We start from the raw sequence: 15,116 nt of genomic DNA on the forward strand, positions 1-15,116 counted from the left end.
TACTTCAAGTGCACAGCTTGACTACAAAACACCACTTCAAAGAGCCATTCTCTTTAAGAGAGAAGATGTGGGAGGTTTGAAGTATTCAAATGGGATTTGGCTGTATGATTGGAAACTACAAGGTCACAGAAGACCAGCCAGTTCTGGTGCTCTGAAATGGGACTCATGAAGAAAGATGAAGAGACTAGATATTTTTAAAATGAGCTGAAGTGATGGAAGATTGTGGGATGGATAAAGCCTTTGTACGGTATGGGGAGGAAGAAAAAATTAGTTCTGTGGGTTAGAGCTGGATGAGATGTACAACAGCACCATTTAATCTCTCCTTTAGAAATACCTGTTTTCAGATTAGTGTAAGAGCAGGGTGACTCTTGGCCACATGCTTGAAGCACTACTGTTTTTTCTTCAGGAGGCGGGTGCTAGTGCCTGTTAGAGTTTGCGACCTGGAAAAAAAACCCAACACAGATTACCTTTGTTTTCTATAGATAAGGGCATTTTTGCCTTCTTGAGCTATAAGGAAGGCTTTCATCTGGAATGCTATTGAAGAATCTTGAGGGGGAGGGGAAGAGTATCAATTACCACTTCAAAGATTCATCTGGATTCACAGGAAACAACTTTAATCTTTGCTTTACATAACGTGTGTATTTAGCCCATCTCTCCAGTTTTCCTTTTAATTTGTTTGTAAATTGATGAATTATTTTTCTTGTAAATAGAGGAAATTGCTTAAGAGTGTTATCTTCTTGAAAATTCTATAATTTCCAGATTTCATACAAGAAAATGTATCTCCTTCATGATTTTTAAACAAATGGGTCATTTCAGTTGATTAGTGAGTTAACTCACTAGTTGAAAAACTAGGTGCGGAAGACCAAGAAGATCTTAGTTGAAAATGCAAACTCGTTTTTTAATGCTTTGCTTCAGACAAATAAGAAGGGGAAATCCCAGTGTGTTTATACAATTTAGACATTGTCAGGTTTTTTTTTCCCCCCTTTGAAATCTTACCGTGTACTCGTTTTCCCAATACGATGGATCAGACTCTTGTCCTTGTTGAGCTCTTAGCCAAAAGACAAAATATTCCTGGACGATAACTGTGCATTTGAGACTGACTTGAGTTCTGTTAATACCCAGTGTTTTCTGTGACAGTATTGGCAATCTTGCAATATCAGGCATTAAAAAGCAAAAGACAAAATAGGAGAGTATTTTTGTTACTGTGCTAACCATGAACGGGATTATTTTAGTTTCATAAAGGAGTTTCATAAGTTGTCACTATAAGAAGTTGAAACATATTAAGCATATGAAGAACAGTAGAATTTATTAGAATTTCATAGCTATGTTTTACTGTTGCTGAAAAAAATAGCTTTTGTGGAGTACATTGATATTTTAAATCTTCTTGTGTTCCAACTTTGTGGAGGTTTATGTAGGTTTCAATCTATGTGGAAAATAAGATGAAATGGAGGGAAGATAAAAATAACTGAGCCTTTCTAAAATTGCTGAGTAAATCAGTGATCAAGTTGTCTCAAAATCACTGTGCCAAGGAGCGGCATTTAACAGCAGCTCTGAAGTGAGTTCCATGAAAATACCATCCAAATTTGTCATCAGAGCTTTTCAGATATATACATACTCTCTTGCTGTCATTTCCATACTTGCATGTTAGCAGAGGAGCTGAGTGGTTCTAAAGCAACTGCATGGTTTTGGAATCCTTCCTTCTTACTTGGAAAGAATGAACCATGTCCAGCAGAAGTCTTGCTAGACATCCTGCTGTATGGGTTCTTACAGGCCTTACCCGTAAAGCTTCCTGCTCCTTGCAGTAGTGTCACTAGGATAAAGGAGATGCTAATACCGCTTGATATTAAAATTTGCTTTGAGCAAGAGTGGAGAGTGCTTACAATGCTGACAGGTTTTTTTTTTTCCTGTCGTATTAATGCTAGTGGTGTAATAACTGCTGTCAGCCATTAAGCTGCATTAGTGATAGAAGAATATTTGGGCGCAAGTAGTAAAGCAAACCAAATATAATATTGGAAGTTTGAGAAGAAGAAAAAATGTGTATGGTAATAAATGCAAAGGGGAAAACTACCAGCTTGGATGAAAAGCTCCTTCAGGTTGCTCTGTTGGTTGTCGTCCAACTTGAAGCAAGTTACTGGCTTAGTTGTCTAAGTGGGAGGTTTAAAATAGAAGATAGCTATTGATTTAGATTAGGGAAATGTGTGCTAAGTAAACAAAAGTAGACTACTTTCTAGTTGTATTGTTTGTTTTTGCTTCTAGAGTGGTGAGTCCAGGATGATCTTTCATTTTCATTATACTACATGGCCAGACTTTGGAGTTCCTGAATCCCCAGCTTCATTCCTGAACTTCCTGTTTAAAGTCAGAGAGTCTGGTTCCCTTAGTCCTGAACACGGGCCTGCAGTAGTTCACTGCAGTGCGGGGATAGGACGTTCCGGCACGTTTTCATTGGTAGACACTTGTCTTGTTCTGGTAAGTATTTGGTCATTTTCTCTGTCACCCCTTTCCTTCTTCTGACACCCTGCCTCCCTTCCCAATAATGGGCTTTTTGATCAGAAGGCTTTAAAAGCATTTATTTAAGTTAATGACGTGCCAGTGAAAATTTTAATTAAGACCTCGTACTTTTTTTTTCCTGCACATATTTTGATGGTTTAAAAGCACAGCTCTTGAAATACATTTGCAAATCCATTTTGAAGTACAGTACACCTTTTCAAAGCTTCCTGGAAAGTAAATAGTAAGAGTTCTTGTCCTTTTATGTAAGATCTGCTTAGAAAAAAGTTGATTTTTGTTTTTATTTGAGTTTCAAGTTAGGCTTATGAATATATATTGAGACAACTGAATATTTAAGTCTTTTCCCCTAGACATGGAATATCTCGCAGGTCTGACAGTCCCCTTTTCTTAAGGTTGCACAGAACTGGTATCTGAAATAGGAGGAGAACTCGGGCATGCCCCTGGATCTCCTGCAGTGTGTGATGGAGGATGGTGCAGAATTTCCCTAGCAGTGCAGCCCTCTGGGAGGTGGGGCTTGGAAACCAGTTGCAGTACCACATGAATGAGTAGAGTTTTTTGCTTCCTCAGTGAACTGCATCATCTATAATTGTTCATTACTTGAGTGAACTTTAAATGTTAAATAATATTTTAAGTATCTTTAAATTTTTGTTGGATTTTAAAGGCCAGACAGAGACTTTTTCCTCTTTGTCTGTACTTGGTAATAGTGAGAAGTACAGCAGAGGGTCAGGTGAAATGGGATTTCATTTAAATTATAAGACACTTGTCTTCTGGTTCGGTTAGGTCCTCTCAACTTATTTTTTATTTTCAGTTTTTCTTTTTTTCTGTATTTTGAAAAACATAGGTGTATATTTTGATGCAAGTATACTTTAACATTAGATGCAGTAAAATGGACGTTGCAAGAAGAGCAGATATGTGGTTAAACACACCCCATGAATGTAGCGTGATGACAAGTGTGTGTGTTACTTGGATTAGGGATTCTGCTTTAAATAAGGAAACTTCTGCCACATTCAGTTATTCCAAATTGCTGTTCCATTCAGGAGCAGTAGGAAATACTCTGTGGTTCTGATTCTTATAGTCCTATTTCAAAGTACAAATAGATGCCTGAATAAAGTCAAAGCATATGTAAATTTCTTAAAATTAAGTCTTAATATTAGGCTACTGATTTATTTGGTTAATCATTGATTTGTTCATAATAAGCTTTCATTAGATGGTTTGCTTTTTTCCTGTAAAAACAACTTAAAATAAACATCTTGGATTATTTCTATATATAACTGATAGAAACATAATATGAAGAAATTTAATTTTTAGATTGAATTTTATGACTAATTTTTACTTGCAATTATTTTTTGTATGTTATCTCTTTTTATCAAGAGCAATGACACTTCTGATGTAACTTTTTTTACAGATGGAAAAAAAAGACCCATTTTCTGTAGATATTAAAAAGGTATTACTGGATATGAGAAAATATCGAATGGGACTTATTCAGACTCCTGATCAACTAAGATTTTCATATATGGCTGTAATAGAAGGAGCAAAATTTATAATGGGGGATTCAACTATACAGGTAAATGTTTAGCTCCATGTTTTTAAACACTAATAGTAGACTGCTAACAGTAGTTAAAAATGAGCTCTGAGCTATTTTAAAATATGCAAATTTTAGAGATTTAAATAATTTGCCTTTTTCAGTAGATGCCTAGAAGGTATTAGAGGGTATCTGATGAGCACCTTCTGTCAGCTAAACTTTTAATACTATATATTTGTCCCCTCTTATCCAAGATAAAAAAATAAAAGGTTAAATCAGTATCTTTACTGATATCTTTCACTGAAAAGCAAAACTAATGCCCAGTTCGAAAAGATAGCAAGGATCGTTTTATGATTTTTGATCTCTGCTATTAATTTTCCTAACAATAAATTTGCCTGATGCTATAGATCATATTTATTAATAAAGTTGCTGCTTTTTTTTTTTTTTCCTAGCTTTCAAAATTTGTGTTAACAGTTAGTAGAATCTAGCCAAACATAATAAGCTTTGGGGCAAACATATTGCCAAATCTCACAATTTTTTCAGTGAGGCTTGCAGATGCCAACAGTAGCTACAGCTGTTTTAAATGGCTGGGCTAGGTAGGAAGGAGGACTGGGAGGAGAAGCTGTGAAACAGACTTAATTCTGCTTTCATATGCTAGGGCTTTTTCATTTTGTTGATTTCTTTAAATGATGAATGAAGTAGATAAGCTAAAACACATTTCCTCTTTTCTGTGGTTCTTGTAGTTGTCACATTCTTTGACAAATGTTTCTTGACTTGCTATGTAAATAAATAATTTTGCAGAACTACTAATCAACACCTAGGTAGCATGTTGCTAGGCTGACACCTGTGCCATATACCTAGAAGACTGCATGATTCACTATAACACTAACAGCAGTTTAGCTGCTTTATTTTCTGTTGCTGGTGGTATGGTGGTATTCTCTCTAATAATTTTCTACTTTGTTTTTTAAAAAGCCATGCTCCAAACTGTGAGCAGCTCTGGTTCCTACACTTACCCATCTAGATCACAGGATTTCTTGTTTCTGGGTACAGGGAGCGTCATCAACTTGGAATACTGCTTGTCAGGTTCAAATGTGTTATTTCTTCATACTAAAAAAATGCATAAGAAGGCACACTTTCCATTTTTTTCTTGTTATGATTGTTAGATGATCTTTCTTAAACCAGTGTTGTCTGCAGCGCAGGCAGTTGTCCTGGTGCTTTTCTCTTTAGGCCTCAGGGTCATGTGCAGAAAATCAATTGATGGTACTTCATAGGAGTATTTCTCCTTTCAAGGTCAGCTAGATCATTTTTTGCCCCGCCCCCCCCCCCCAACCCCGTGGAACAGTTTTACTGTCCAGAGTGGGAGAGGTGTTTACTTCTCTCTGCTAATGATGGGGAGGGCATGAAGTCATTGAATGCTTCTCTAATATAACATGACCCAAATGTTCATCTCAGACGCTTCCCTGGATTTTGGAAGTCAGTAAGCTGTGCAGAGAAACACAACATGTGCTTGAACCTTTACGTGCCCTTTACGTGGTTAGAGCTAGTAGCTGCAATTGCAACACTTGTATTAGAGGGTGAGGAGTCTCTTCCCCTCATTTAGCACCAATGGAATTTGCAGCTGTGACCGAAAGGAAGGATCCTACGCTTGCCTAGGTAGCCCTGAAGCCCTTGCAGAGAGATGTGTGGTTGGTGTGCTGCTGCATGGTGCTGTAGCTAAAACAATTACTTGCTAATTATACTACACCACTGCACTATATAAAATGGCTGAGGTGGAACAAGATTGAAGTTTTCATTTCTATAAAATTCCTTCATAAAAAAGATAATATTGCTTCAACAACATAGAATACCATCACTCTTTCAGAAAAATATGTTGAAATCAGTTGTCTCTGGAAAACACATTTGTAGCTTTGAAAGGACAAAGAAGGTTAGATCTGTAGATGTGTTTTGGAGACAGAGACCAAGAGTATTATAATTTTGTACTGAAAATTGTGAATCCAGAAACTGTATCTGACATTCACCTGATTATGGCAAGTGAACATTTTAATGTGCCTTTCCATTGTGTCCATTCATTCCAAGAGGCAATACAGGCCCGAAGTCTTAGCTCCCTTATACAGGCATTTTGGTTATAATTTTAAGGACAGCTGTATTTCTTAAACTTCATCATTTCTTTGTTTCTTCCAGACACAATTTCACAAGACACAGTGTAGTACTTCAGTTCCTGAGTTATATTTTTGTTGTTCTTTTTGTAAAGTTGCAGGAATACCATAAAATGGCAAAGGTAGCTTAGCAACACAGTCCTCCTCGTCTGTCTGCTCCAAGTTGTACATCATCTTACCAGTCCTTACCATTCATATAGTCTTGTCGTAGATATTTAAACTTAAAAGTACCAGCCACTTGAACTATTGTTATTCCATGTTTAAGATAGAATTCTTGGTGGGAAAATCCTTCTGTTTGACAAGAGCAGTAAAATTGTCACTGATTTCAGTTCTTCCTGTGTGGTTATCACTCCAGATGGAGCCAGTATTTATCTTAGCCAGCAAGTCTCTTACGGACACAACTATGTCTTCTAAAAGGCCTTTTTCGCTGACAGTAAGATGGAGCTGATAAGTGGATTTCCATTTGTCAGTGGCTGTTTATTTTTTGAGTTTTGTTTGAGACAAAACAAAAAACCTCTGAGAGTGAAGTCTCTTGTGCGTAAAGACTCCCTTTGTGAATTTCAGATCTATACTGGAAGCTCATCTGCGATGGAGGAGTTGATTTATTGTTAAAGCTCATTCTGCCAGGAATTAATTTATAAGTAGCTGTGTTTTTTTGACATTGAGTTTGATACTTAGCTTAGACCAGCAGTCTTGAACTCCTTCAACAGGCGAGAATCTAACACTCGTTTTGTGAAGAGTCAGTTTTCAGTTTATCTTTCTTATCATGTCTACATTTAGAAGTAAATTATTTTTTTCTGTCTAAGGCATGGCTGATTTCTGTGAGAAAAGAACCAATTGTTTTTTAGGGGCTGTTTTTTTCCTTCCTGCTATCTTTCTGGCTTTTTTTTTCCTGCTTGAAATTTTGTTGAAAGAAAGCCTTCAGACTGTTCATCTTTAGGACAGTTACCCGTTAGGAGTGAGATCTAGCAAACCAGTTTTACTTCTGATCTTTTATTTTTTCTTCCATCTCATTTCAGATTACTTTTCAAAACAAGGTGAATATCTGTTTTATGATGCAAGAGATCTCTGGGCTAATGAACCACTAAGTGAAATAGTAGACCAGAACTTTGGCATAGATTTTCTTTTTTTTTCATTAGGGTTGCAGATTTTTCCAGTTCCCTCTTTTTAGGCAATTTTTGATCCTACTATGTTTTGGAGCCATGATAAGTAACAGCATAGCATAGGCCTACAGAGAGTAGAGGGAGATGGAAAGTGCTGAACAGTGCAGGACTGTACAAGACAAGTTGCTTTCTCATGGTGGAGCTACTGTGGACAGTACAGACCTGAAGTTAGTGGGCTCATACCTTCACAGTAGCATCATCCTGGAGAAATATAAAAAGGGATCATTTTTGGAGAAGATGCATCTTCATCTGATGTTATTTCTTCATCTAGCAATTGTTATATTTTTTCTTGATCTAGCAGTTCCTTTAATCTACTTCTGTGACTTTCCTGTGGGAAAATTCTTGGGCAAAGAGGACTTTCAGTGCTAAGGGAATGTTTGAAACATGTTCTCCTTTTTTGCAGAAACGGTGGAAGGAGCTCTCCAAGGAGGACCAAGCGCCAAGTTCTGAGCAGTCTCCTCCACACCCAACAAAAATAACCACGGAGAAGTACAATGGCAACAGCATAGGCCTGGAGGATAAAGATCAAATGGAGAAAATAAATACTGACCTGTCCACTAAAGTTCAAGATATCACAGATGGAAACATTGAAAGGTAGGCAACATGAGGAAAAGAAGGCAGATACACTCTCTTGAGAGGCTGAATTATTGTATGCTTTTCTTATCATAAGAAACCTGCCAGATCTTTCTTAAGTAGAGGTAAAAGACAAGTGGTATTGGACTGATTTAATTTTTTTTAAAATACAACTTCAGATTTTCCTTGTAATAAAACTTTATTGTTCAAAGATCAAGAGAGGAAAAGCAAATGTCTCTAATTGAAGCAGCTCAACCTCATGGTTGAAAGCCTTTTCCTACAGACTCTGAGAACTCTGTTGTGCAGTGTGAATTAGGTCCTAAAAGTGCCGAAAATAATTCAATACTGATTTTTAAGTACAATGCTAACTTCTGTTTGGAAAAATATATTTCAGAAGCACAAAGTTTTTATCACCTACTGCTCCCTGTATGATGATTGCGATTATCATTGAAGCCATGTGTTACCCTCCCCTGATGTTAAATGTAGCACTGTGAATAGATGCCTGTGGTTTAGCTGTGGCGTGTGAGTTTGTCTCTCTTTCAAGTTTCTCTCCCTCATGAGTAGCAATGCATCAGCTTCGAGCTGCTGTGTTGAGAATTACCATCTAAATTGCTGTGCCTTGAGGCATGGTGTCACTTGGGCCTGCCCACGAGAGTATCTTGTGGATCCGGAGCCAGAGACCCAGAAACTGACTGGGTTGTGCCGAGCTGTGCAGTGCGCAGGAGGAGGCAGTGTCTGGCCCAAAGGCTTGCAGTCTGAGATGAGGTGTAGAGAGACTAGATTCGGAAATAACAGATGGCTTACTGAATGCCCTGATGAGTTTCTTTCCATGTCTTTGTGAGTGTGTAGAGAGAGAATGACAGAAATTCTGCAGATGTTTGAAGGAGCCCCTCACAAGCAGGAGGGAGTGCAGTGTTTGTGTTCTAGGACTTGGACAATCAAAGCGGTTTTCTTCTATCAGAGTAATGCTTTCTTAGAGATTGTGAGGATGCTTTTGGAGACAAGAATTACAAGGCGGCCCTGATAATGTAACAACACACAACTGTTCTTTAGCCTGTGTCCTTGTTCGAGATTTGGTTTACAGCCTAAGATGAGTACTATTAATTAAAATGCAGGCAGACATGAGTTGGCTAGGATCAATATATCGGTGAGGCTGGTGTGAGCTCTGCAGTGGAGGCACACGCTTAAATCCTCTGAATGTTTGCATGTAGTACCTGACATTGCGTGTAAAAGCAGCCTCCATGCAAAAATTCTCATCCGCCGAATGCAGCACTGACAGGGGTGAGAGACTAAGCTCAGAGGGTGAAGCCAGTTCTGTTCCATGTTGAACACATAGGTTAAGCACCACTTAGATTTTTACATGTGTCATTTACTTCATGGGGCTTCACTGACCTGAAGCTGTCCACATCAAGGTTATTAAAACAGAATAAAGATTTGTTTTGATTTTATATACTGTTGTCATGTGATACTGGTAGATTGGTTAACTATTGGGGATGTGTTTGGAAGAGGTTTATTTTAGTATTTTAACAGCCTTTTTTCCTGTTCTACAATTTAAGATTTACCTTTTTTTTTTTTTTCTTTAAGTACCGTGCGAAAACGACTGCGAGAGGATAGAAAAGCTAACACAGCACAGAAGCTGCAGCAGATGAAGCAGAAGCTAAATGAGACTGAAAGAAAAAGAAAAAGGTGGTTATATTGGAAACCTATTCTCACTAAGATCGGGTTTGGTACACTGATTTTAGTTGGCGCTTATTCTTGCTGGAAAATGTATGTTCAAGAACATTCCTTGTAAGTAAACAGTAAGCCTGTCTGCTCCAGCAGCTGATTTTGCTGCAAGTTAATGACTAGGGGTGTGACTTTAAGCAGTAAACTCCTTACACCTGGAATGGGTACAGACCATTACACACGATGAGAAGTGATGTAAACTTGATCCCATGTCGACATCTCAGGACTTTCCACTGCAGGTACTTACAAAAATGAACTGCTACCCCCCCCCCTCCAAAAGAGTTGATGGTTTTTTTTTGTTTATATGAGCAGGTACAAACTTGCAGCAACTGTTTATACACTTTTTAAAATGGTGTTCTACTGGTCTTAGGCAAAGCCTGATCCACAGAGGTTTAGCTACTGAAGGCTGTCTGGATTTAAATTTACATGCCTGACATAAGCAATAAACAGTGTTGTATCATTTACATTATTAATGCAAAGAAGTTATCCTTAAATGTGTGTAATGTGGAATGTACTAGTGACATGAACATAAACATTTTATATTCTTATGACCTAGGATAAATATATTTTATAATTGCATATTTAATCTTTTTGTAGTTCACTGTACTTTTAAAAGCTCAGTTTGTACAAATTTCTGACCAAAAAGAATTTGATTTTGAAACTAAATGTAATTATGCATGAAAATAATAGTGCGACCATTCCCCATATTTTGACTCTCAAATTTATGATACGAGCAGCTAGGGGTCTAATGAAGCACTTACCAATTTCTACTCTGTTAAGTTGCATTCCTTATTTATTTTTTTTGTAGTTTCATTATTTAAGTAAGACTTGGAAATTTGATTTTTTTAAAGGCTTTTGAGAACTTAGCCCCCACTGAAAAGCATACTGTTGATTCATGTACTCAGACTTCAACTACTGTTTGAAGGCCAACATTGTTACAAGTTCTGACATTCTATTAAATGTGAAACAAGGTTTTGTGTGTCTATAGATCTTAATTGCTAGAAAGAGTAAAATGCATTCATCAGTGACAGGTGTAGAAAGCACATCAAAAGAAACCATAGTTGGACTTGCAAAGGTGGTAATAATAGAAAGCAAATGTTGGTAGTATTCTCCTGTACCCAGTATGTTCAGCTGTATGAGCCACTGCCACAATTTCACAAAGTCTAGAACTGCTTTTCAGCTTCCCCATCACTCTGTCAAAGAGGCATGACTTAAAACACTTCACGACTAATATTTTGGGAATACCTGTGCTACAGTCCCTTGAAAATTATTGAGCACTCCCTTTCCATTAGTTGGACGATAACACTTTTCTGAATAGTAACTCAACACAAATCACTTTGTCCTTTAAATTCTTTTTGAATACAGAGATCATATGTGGCTGTATGTAGCTTGCTGTCATTCAAGTTGAGACCTAAGAATTTGTAGTATTGGACTGCACTTTGAAACCTGGATCTTATTTATTCGAGCTTTGCCTTGTTGGGTGACTTCAGAGAAGTCGTGTTTTCTCCCTCCATTTTCCTAGTTTCGTTGTTTACTGGTGGGTAAGGGGGTTGGGGGGGGGTGTCTTTTTTTCCTTCCCCCCCCCACCCCCCCCTTGTCCTTTTGTAAAGCACTTCTTGGATTTACTACTGAAAAATACTAAAAGAACTCGATAATTACTTTGCTCCTTATCCCAAGGAATTAACTTGAAAGGTTTCCAGTATGTTCAAGCTTCGCAGTAACATACCAGGCACAGGGCCCACATAGTCTGACAGTTCCTATGCAAAGCTCAACTGAGTTTACTCTTTGAAATTCTCATTTCACAATAGCTGATACTATTTTGGACTATGTTGTTTATATAGTAAACAAAGGCTTAAGGGTCCAGATAAAGAAAACAAATGTAGTTTCTTAGAACATACTGCTCTGAATTTGGGAAATCATATGTCAGTAAACCAAGATAATTTGTCCTGTGGCATTACTGACCAACTATGCAGCTCTAAAAGCAAAATTACTTATTGATTGTTGTGATACAGTGTGGGCAGGCAGCTTACATATTTTAAGACATTTCAGAATTGTTACAACCACATAACTCTTTTAGCCAACGAGAGGCTTGGCAAAAGATGCTTTTTTTTCTTTAAATTGGGAAGACAGGTTTTTCAGTATTAGCTATAACTGATAGTAGGTGTAAATGTATGTGCCTTATAAAAGATATTTTGGTTATGGAAAAACACATGGAATGTAATTAAATGCTTTTATAACAGAAATATTCCAGATTTTATTCTAAATACTTAAAAGCAGCTAAGGAAAAAGTGCAGGCGAAACCTTCACTGAAATCATACTGTCATTTATTGCCTTTCTCTTTGCATGACAAGGATTTCCTGGGCCACCAGTATCCTACAGACACTGAGCTCTAACTGTGTCTTGTCAAGTTGTCACTTGAATTTTTTCCTGATTCCATCTTCTAAATTCTGGCTTTTTTCTTCTCTTGATCCTGAGCAGGCATTCCTCTTTTCTGGATGGGGCAGGGCGGGGGGGGGCATCTTAAATCATCTCACACTCTGTTACCTTCTTGATGCAATAAAGCAGGATGTGCACATTTAGCAGTTGATCTGTAAAAATTTGGTTTGGTTATGTGATTATAAGTATCTTGAACTGTTAATAATTTAAGGACCACAAACCAGTACAAGTATTGGACAAAACTGTTTTATACAGTGGACTGTCCATGACAATATGGGAGTAGAAGGGAAATGAAACATTACATCCCTTAGTACGTTCCAGGAGATAATTTGGATAAAACTCTTCTTTCTGATAGGTCAATAATCCTTGAAAGCAAAAATCTGGGGGAGGCTTGTTTTCTTTACTGCAAACTGAGCCCTTGTGATACTTGTGATTCTGTAGGATTTAAACCTGCAGCAGTTTTGCACAACTTGGATGTTAAATAGGAACAAATACAGGCCAAAATGAAGAACTGTTGATCCCAGTGACTTCTATCATAGAAAGTGCTTAAAGAAAGTATAAAAATGAAGGATGTGCCTTTGACCCCTCCTCCTGCCTCCATCCCCCCCCCCAATTTCTGTCAAGCTGCTGGCTGGTCCTGTGCTGCTTCTGAAATGCTGTTGCACTCAATTCAAAGTGTTTCTGTGTTGGGTTTTCCCTCTGTTCTGGTAATACGTCAGTCAGAATACTTGATGCATAGTGGACTTCTTTGAATTTGATTAAACAGTGTTTGACTCTCAGATGAACACTTGTGTACCAATCATGCTTGATTTTATAAAAAAAAATCACTAACAAACACGTGGACCTCCTTTGCAAGGGGTTTGCAAATTTGGAATTAATGCTTTAGGTTTTCTGTTTATGTTCTTGGTGCAGGGATAGTCCACTTAAAGTGATGGTGCAGCTGTATTTTTCTTGAAGTGTATTAAGTAAAATAACTGAATTCAGGGTGAAGTAATGGTTTGGAAAAAAAATGCAGATTTAAATTATGGAAGTAAGATGCTGGAAGTGAAACTTAGCTTATTCTGTTAAGCCTTGAGTAAAATGGTTTACTGACATCAGTTTATATCCCACTGAAAAGGGGAGAGGTGTAAATGTGTATGTGTGTGTGATTGGATTGTACAGGCAATTAAAAAGCCTGGCTAGCTTTAAGTCTAATGAATGTTAACCAAATTATTTAGTTTGGTGTTTGGCATTATACTTAAACCTGAGACACTTGAGGACTTCACAAGAAACTAAATTAATGATGACAAAAGAAGTCTTCTGCATGGCTTTAGTCAGAAGATGAAATTTGCAAAGTTGACCTAACACATGGTAGTCTTCCTGGGCTTTTTTTGTTTTCCCCCAAAGTTTTAGGTCAGTCTTTCATTTTTTATGTATGAAAAATAAATGTGTTCAAAATCGCATCTCTGTCTGAGTCTTTATTTAAATTGTAAGGATAAATACTTGGAATATTTTTTTTAATGTGTCTTAACTGATCAAAGAAAGTTGCTTTATCGATCAGTGTAGTGTTTGCAGAAGTTGGAACCATTTTTTAGTACCATGTAGTACCTTGTAAGTACCAAGGTCTTTTTCTGTGTTCCTCAGAGTAGACCCTTACGTTCCCTAAGAGCAAGATGTTGCAGTGTTGGGATGTCTTCCTTGCTGCAAGAGACCTTTGCCTAGAAACGCTTACTGCAATGCTGCTGTGGTGGGACTGGCCATCAGAGGCGATGTCAGTGTGCTGAGGTGCAGCCTTCTGTAGTCCCTCAGAGGCCCCAGAGGACTTCTGCAGTGCTTGTGGTTAAATGCACGAGTAGGGGGTTTGTTGGACTGAGACCTGTACTTGAAGCTCTCCAGCAAGTGTGTGCCTGATGCTGTAACACGGAAATACCTTCTGAAAAAGCAACGGCTGTCCCAGAATGCTTGCTGCAGGGAAACAATAGTTGGTAGTTGCTACCAGGAATGCATGAGCAGCTGTTTGGTGTTTATAGTGAGCTGCAAAAGTGCTGTTTGTTCTTATTTCTTTTTTTTTTTTTTCTCTGTACTGTGTACTGAATCGGTGACTTTCTTTTGCGTTGTATGTCACAGGCCGAGACTGACTGACACCTAAGCCTTCAGGACTTGTGAATATTCTGCAGCTATAAACTGCAAATCATTGACATGCAAAGCAAGACATGAACCCCTCTTCGGGAACAAAAAGTGAGGTCTGTTAAGTATCAAGAAGACCTCAGTGTTCTGTTTACAGCGTAAACTGCATGGAGGGGATGAAGACCACCAGCAGCGTGCTACTTTGCAAAACAAAATAATTTGCCATCTTGTGTTTTTATAATGCCTGTATTACTGTAGAAAGATGTAAAAGAAATAAATCAGGAAATATTTTGTTTTGTACTGCCATTCTTACTGTATTTTTATACTTTTTGGCAGCATTAAATATTTTTTTAAATTGACAATATGCTGTTGTGTGCACATTATGTTAGGGAGAAACTGTTAAGAGCTTGTTTTGCGGAAAAAGAAATGTTTCACCTTAGGGTTTCCTGATACCCTGTCTTAACTGGAAAATGGCAAAATTATTAGAATGTGCTTTATGCAAATATTTTCATTAATGCTAAGTATTGTAGTTTGAGATAGGAGGAACTCTTGCACATTTTTTTTGTAATACACCACTAAGAATATTATTTTATGAATCTGACCAGTTGGTTTGGTAATCCTTCCGATGTTTGCTATAAAATATGCACAAAATGTTTGGAGTTACTTTGTGAAGAGAAAGTGTTCTGTTGGTGGTGCTTTAAAGGGATGAAAGATGGGCAATCTGATGTCTCACTACCCACGGTCGTACGTAATGACTGGGTGCTGAGGGCCAGGTGCAAAGTACACAAAGGGAATGGTGTCTTTAATTAAATGGGTTTTGGATTGTGCCATCACAATGTGTTGTATGTATGATATTTTACTTCACATCTCCCATCTCCTGTCAGTGTTCTCCCTGACACAGCTGGAGCAGCTGGATTGGAAAGGGGTAAA

The 15,116-nt window shown here is 37.7% G+C and overlaps 1 protein-coding gene across 1 annotated transcript in view; it reads left to right on the forward strand.

Annotated features, from left to right (window-relative positions):
- The window catches only part of PTPN2 (protein tyrosine phosphatase, non-receptor type 2), a 32,226-nt gene extending 17,681 nt beyond the window's left edge, over positions 1-14,545 (forward strand). Inside the window, exons 7-11 of the mRNA XM_010087126.1 lie at positions 2,257-2,466; positions 3,911-4,069; positions 7,750-7,940; positions 9,504-9,605; positions 14,187-14,545. Of these exons, the coding sequence (XP_010085428.1) occupies positions 2,257-2,466; positions 3,911-4,069; positions 7,750-7,940; positions 9,504-9,605; positions 14,187-14,208 (684 nt within the window). The 3' untranslated portion in view covers positions 14,209-14,545. The remainder of the gene's footprint in view (positions 1-2,256; positions 2,467-3,910; positions 4,070-7,749; positions 7,941-9,503; positions 9,606-14,186) is intronic.
- The last annotated feature ends 571 nt before the right edge of the window (positions 14,546-15,116 follow it).

This window comes from Pterocles gutturalis, unplaced genomic scaffold (genome assembly GCF_000699245.1).
Source record: "Pterocles gutturalis isolate BGI_N339 unplaced genomic scaffold, ASM69924v1 scaffold46451, whole genome shotgun sequence".
NCBI lineage: Eukaryota > Metazoa > Chordata > Aves > Pterocliformes > Pteroclidae > Pterocles > Pterocles gutturalis.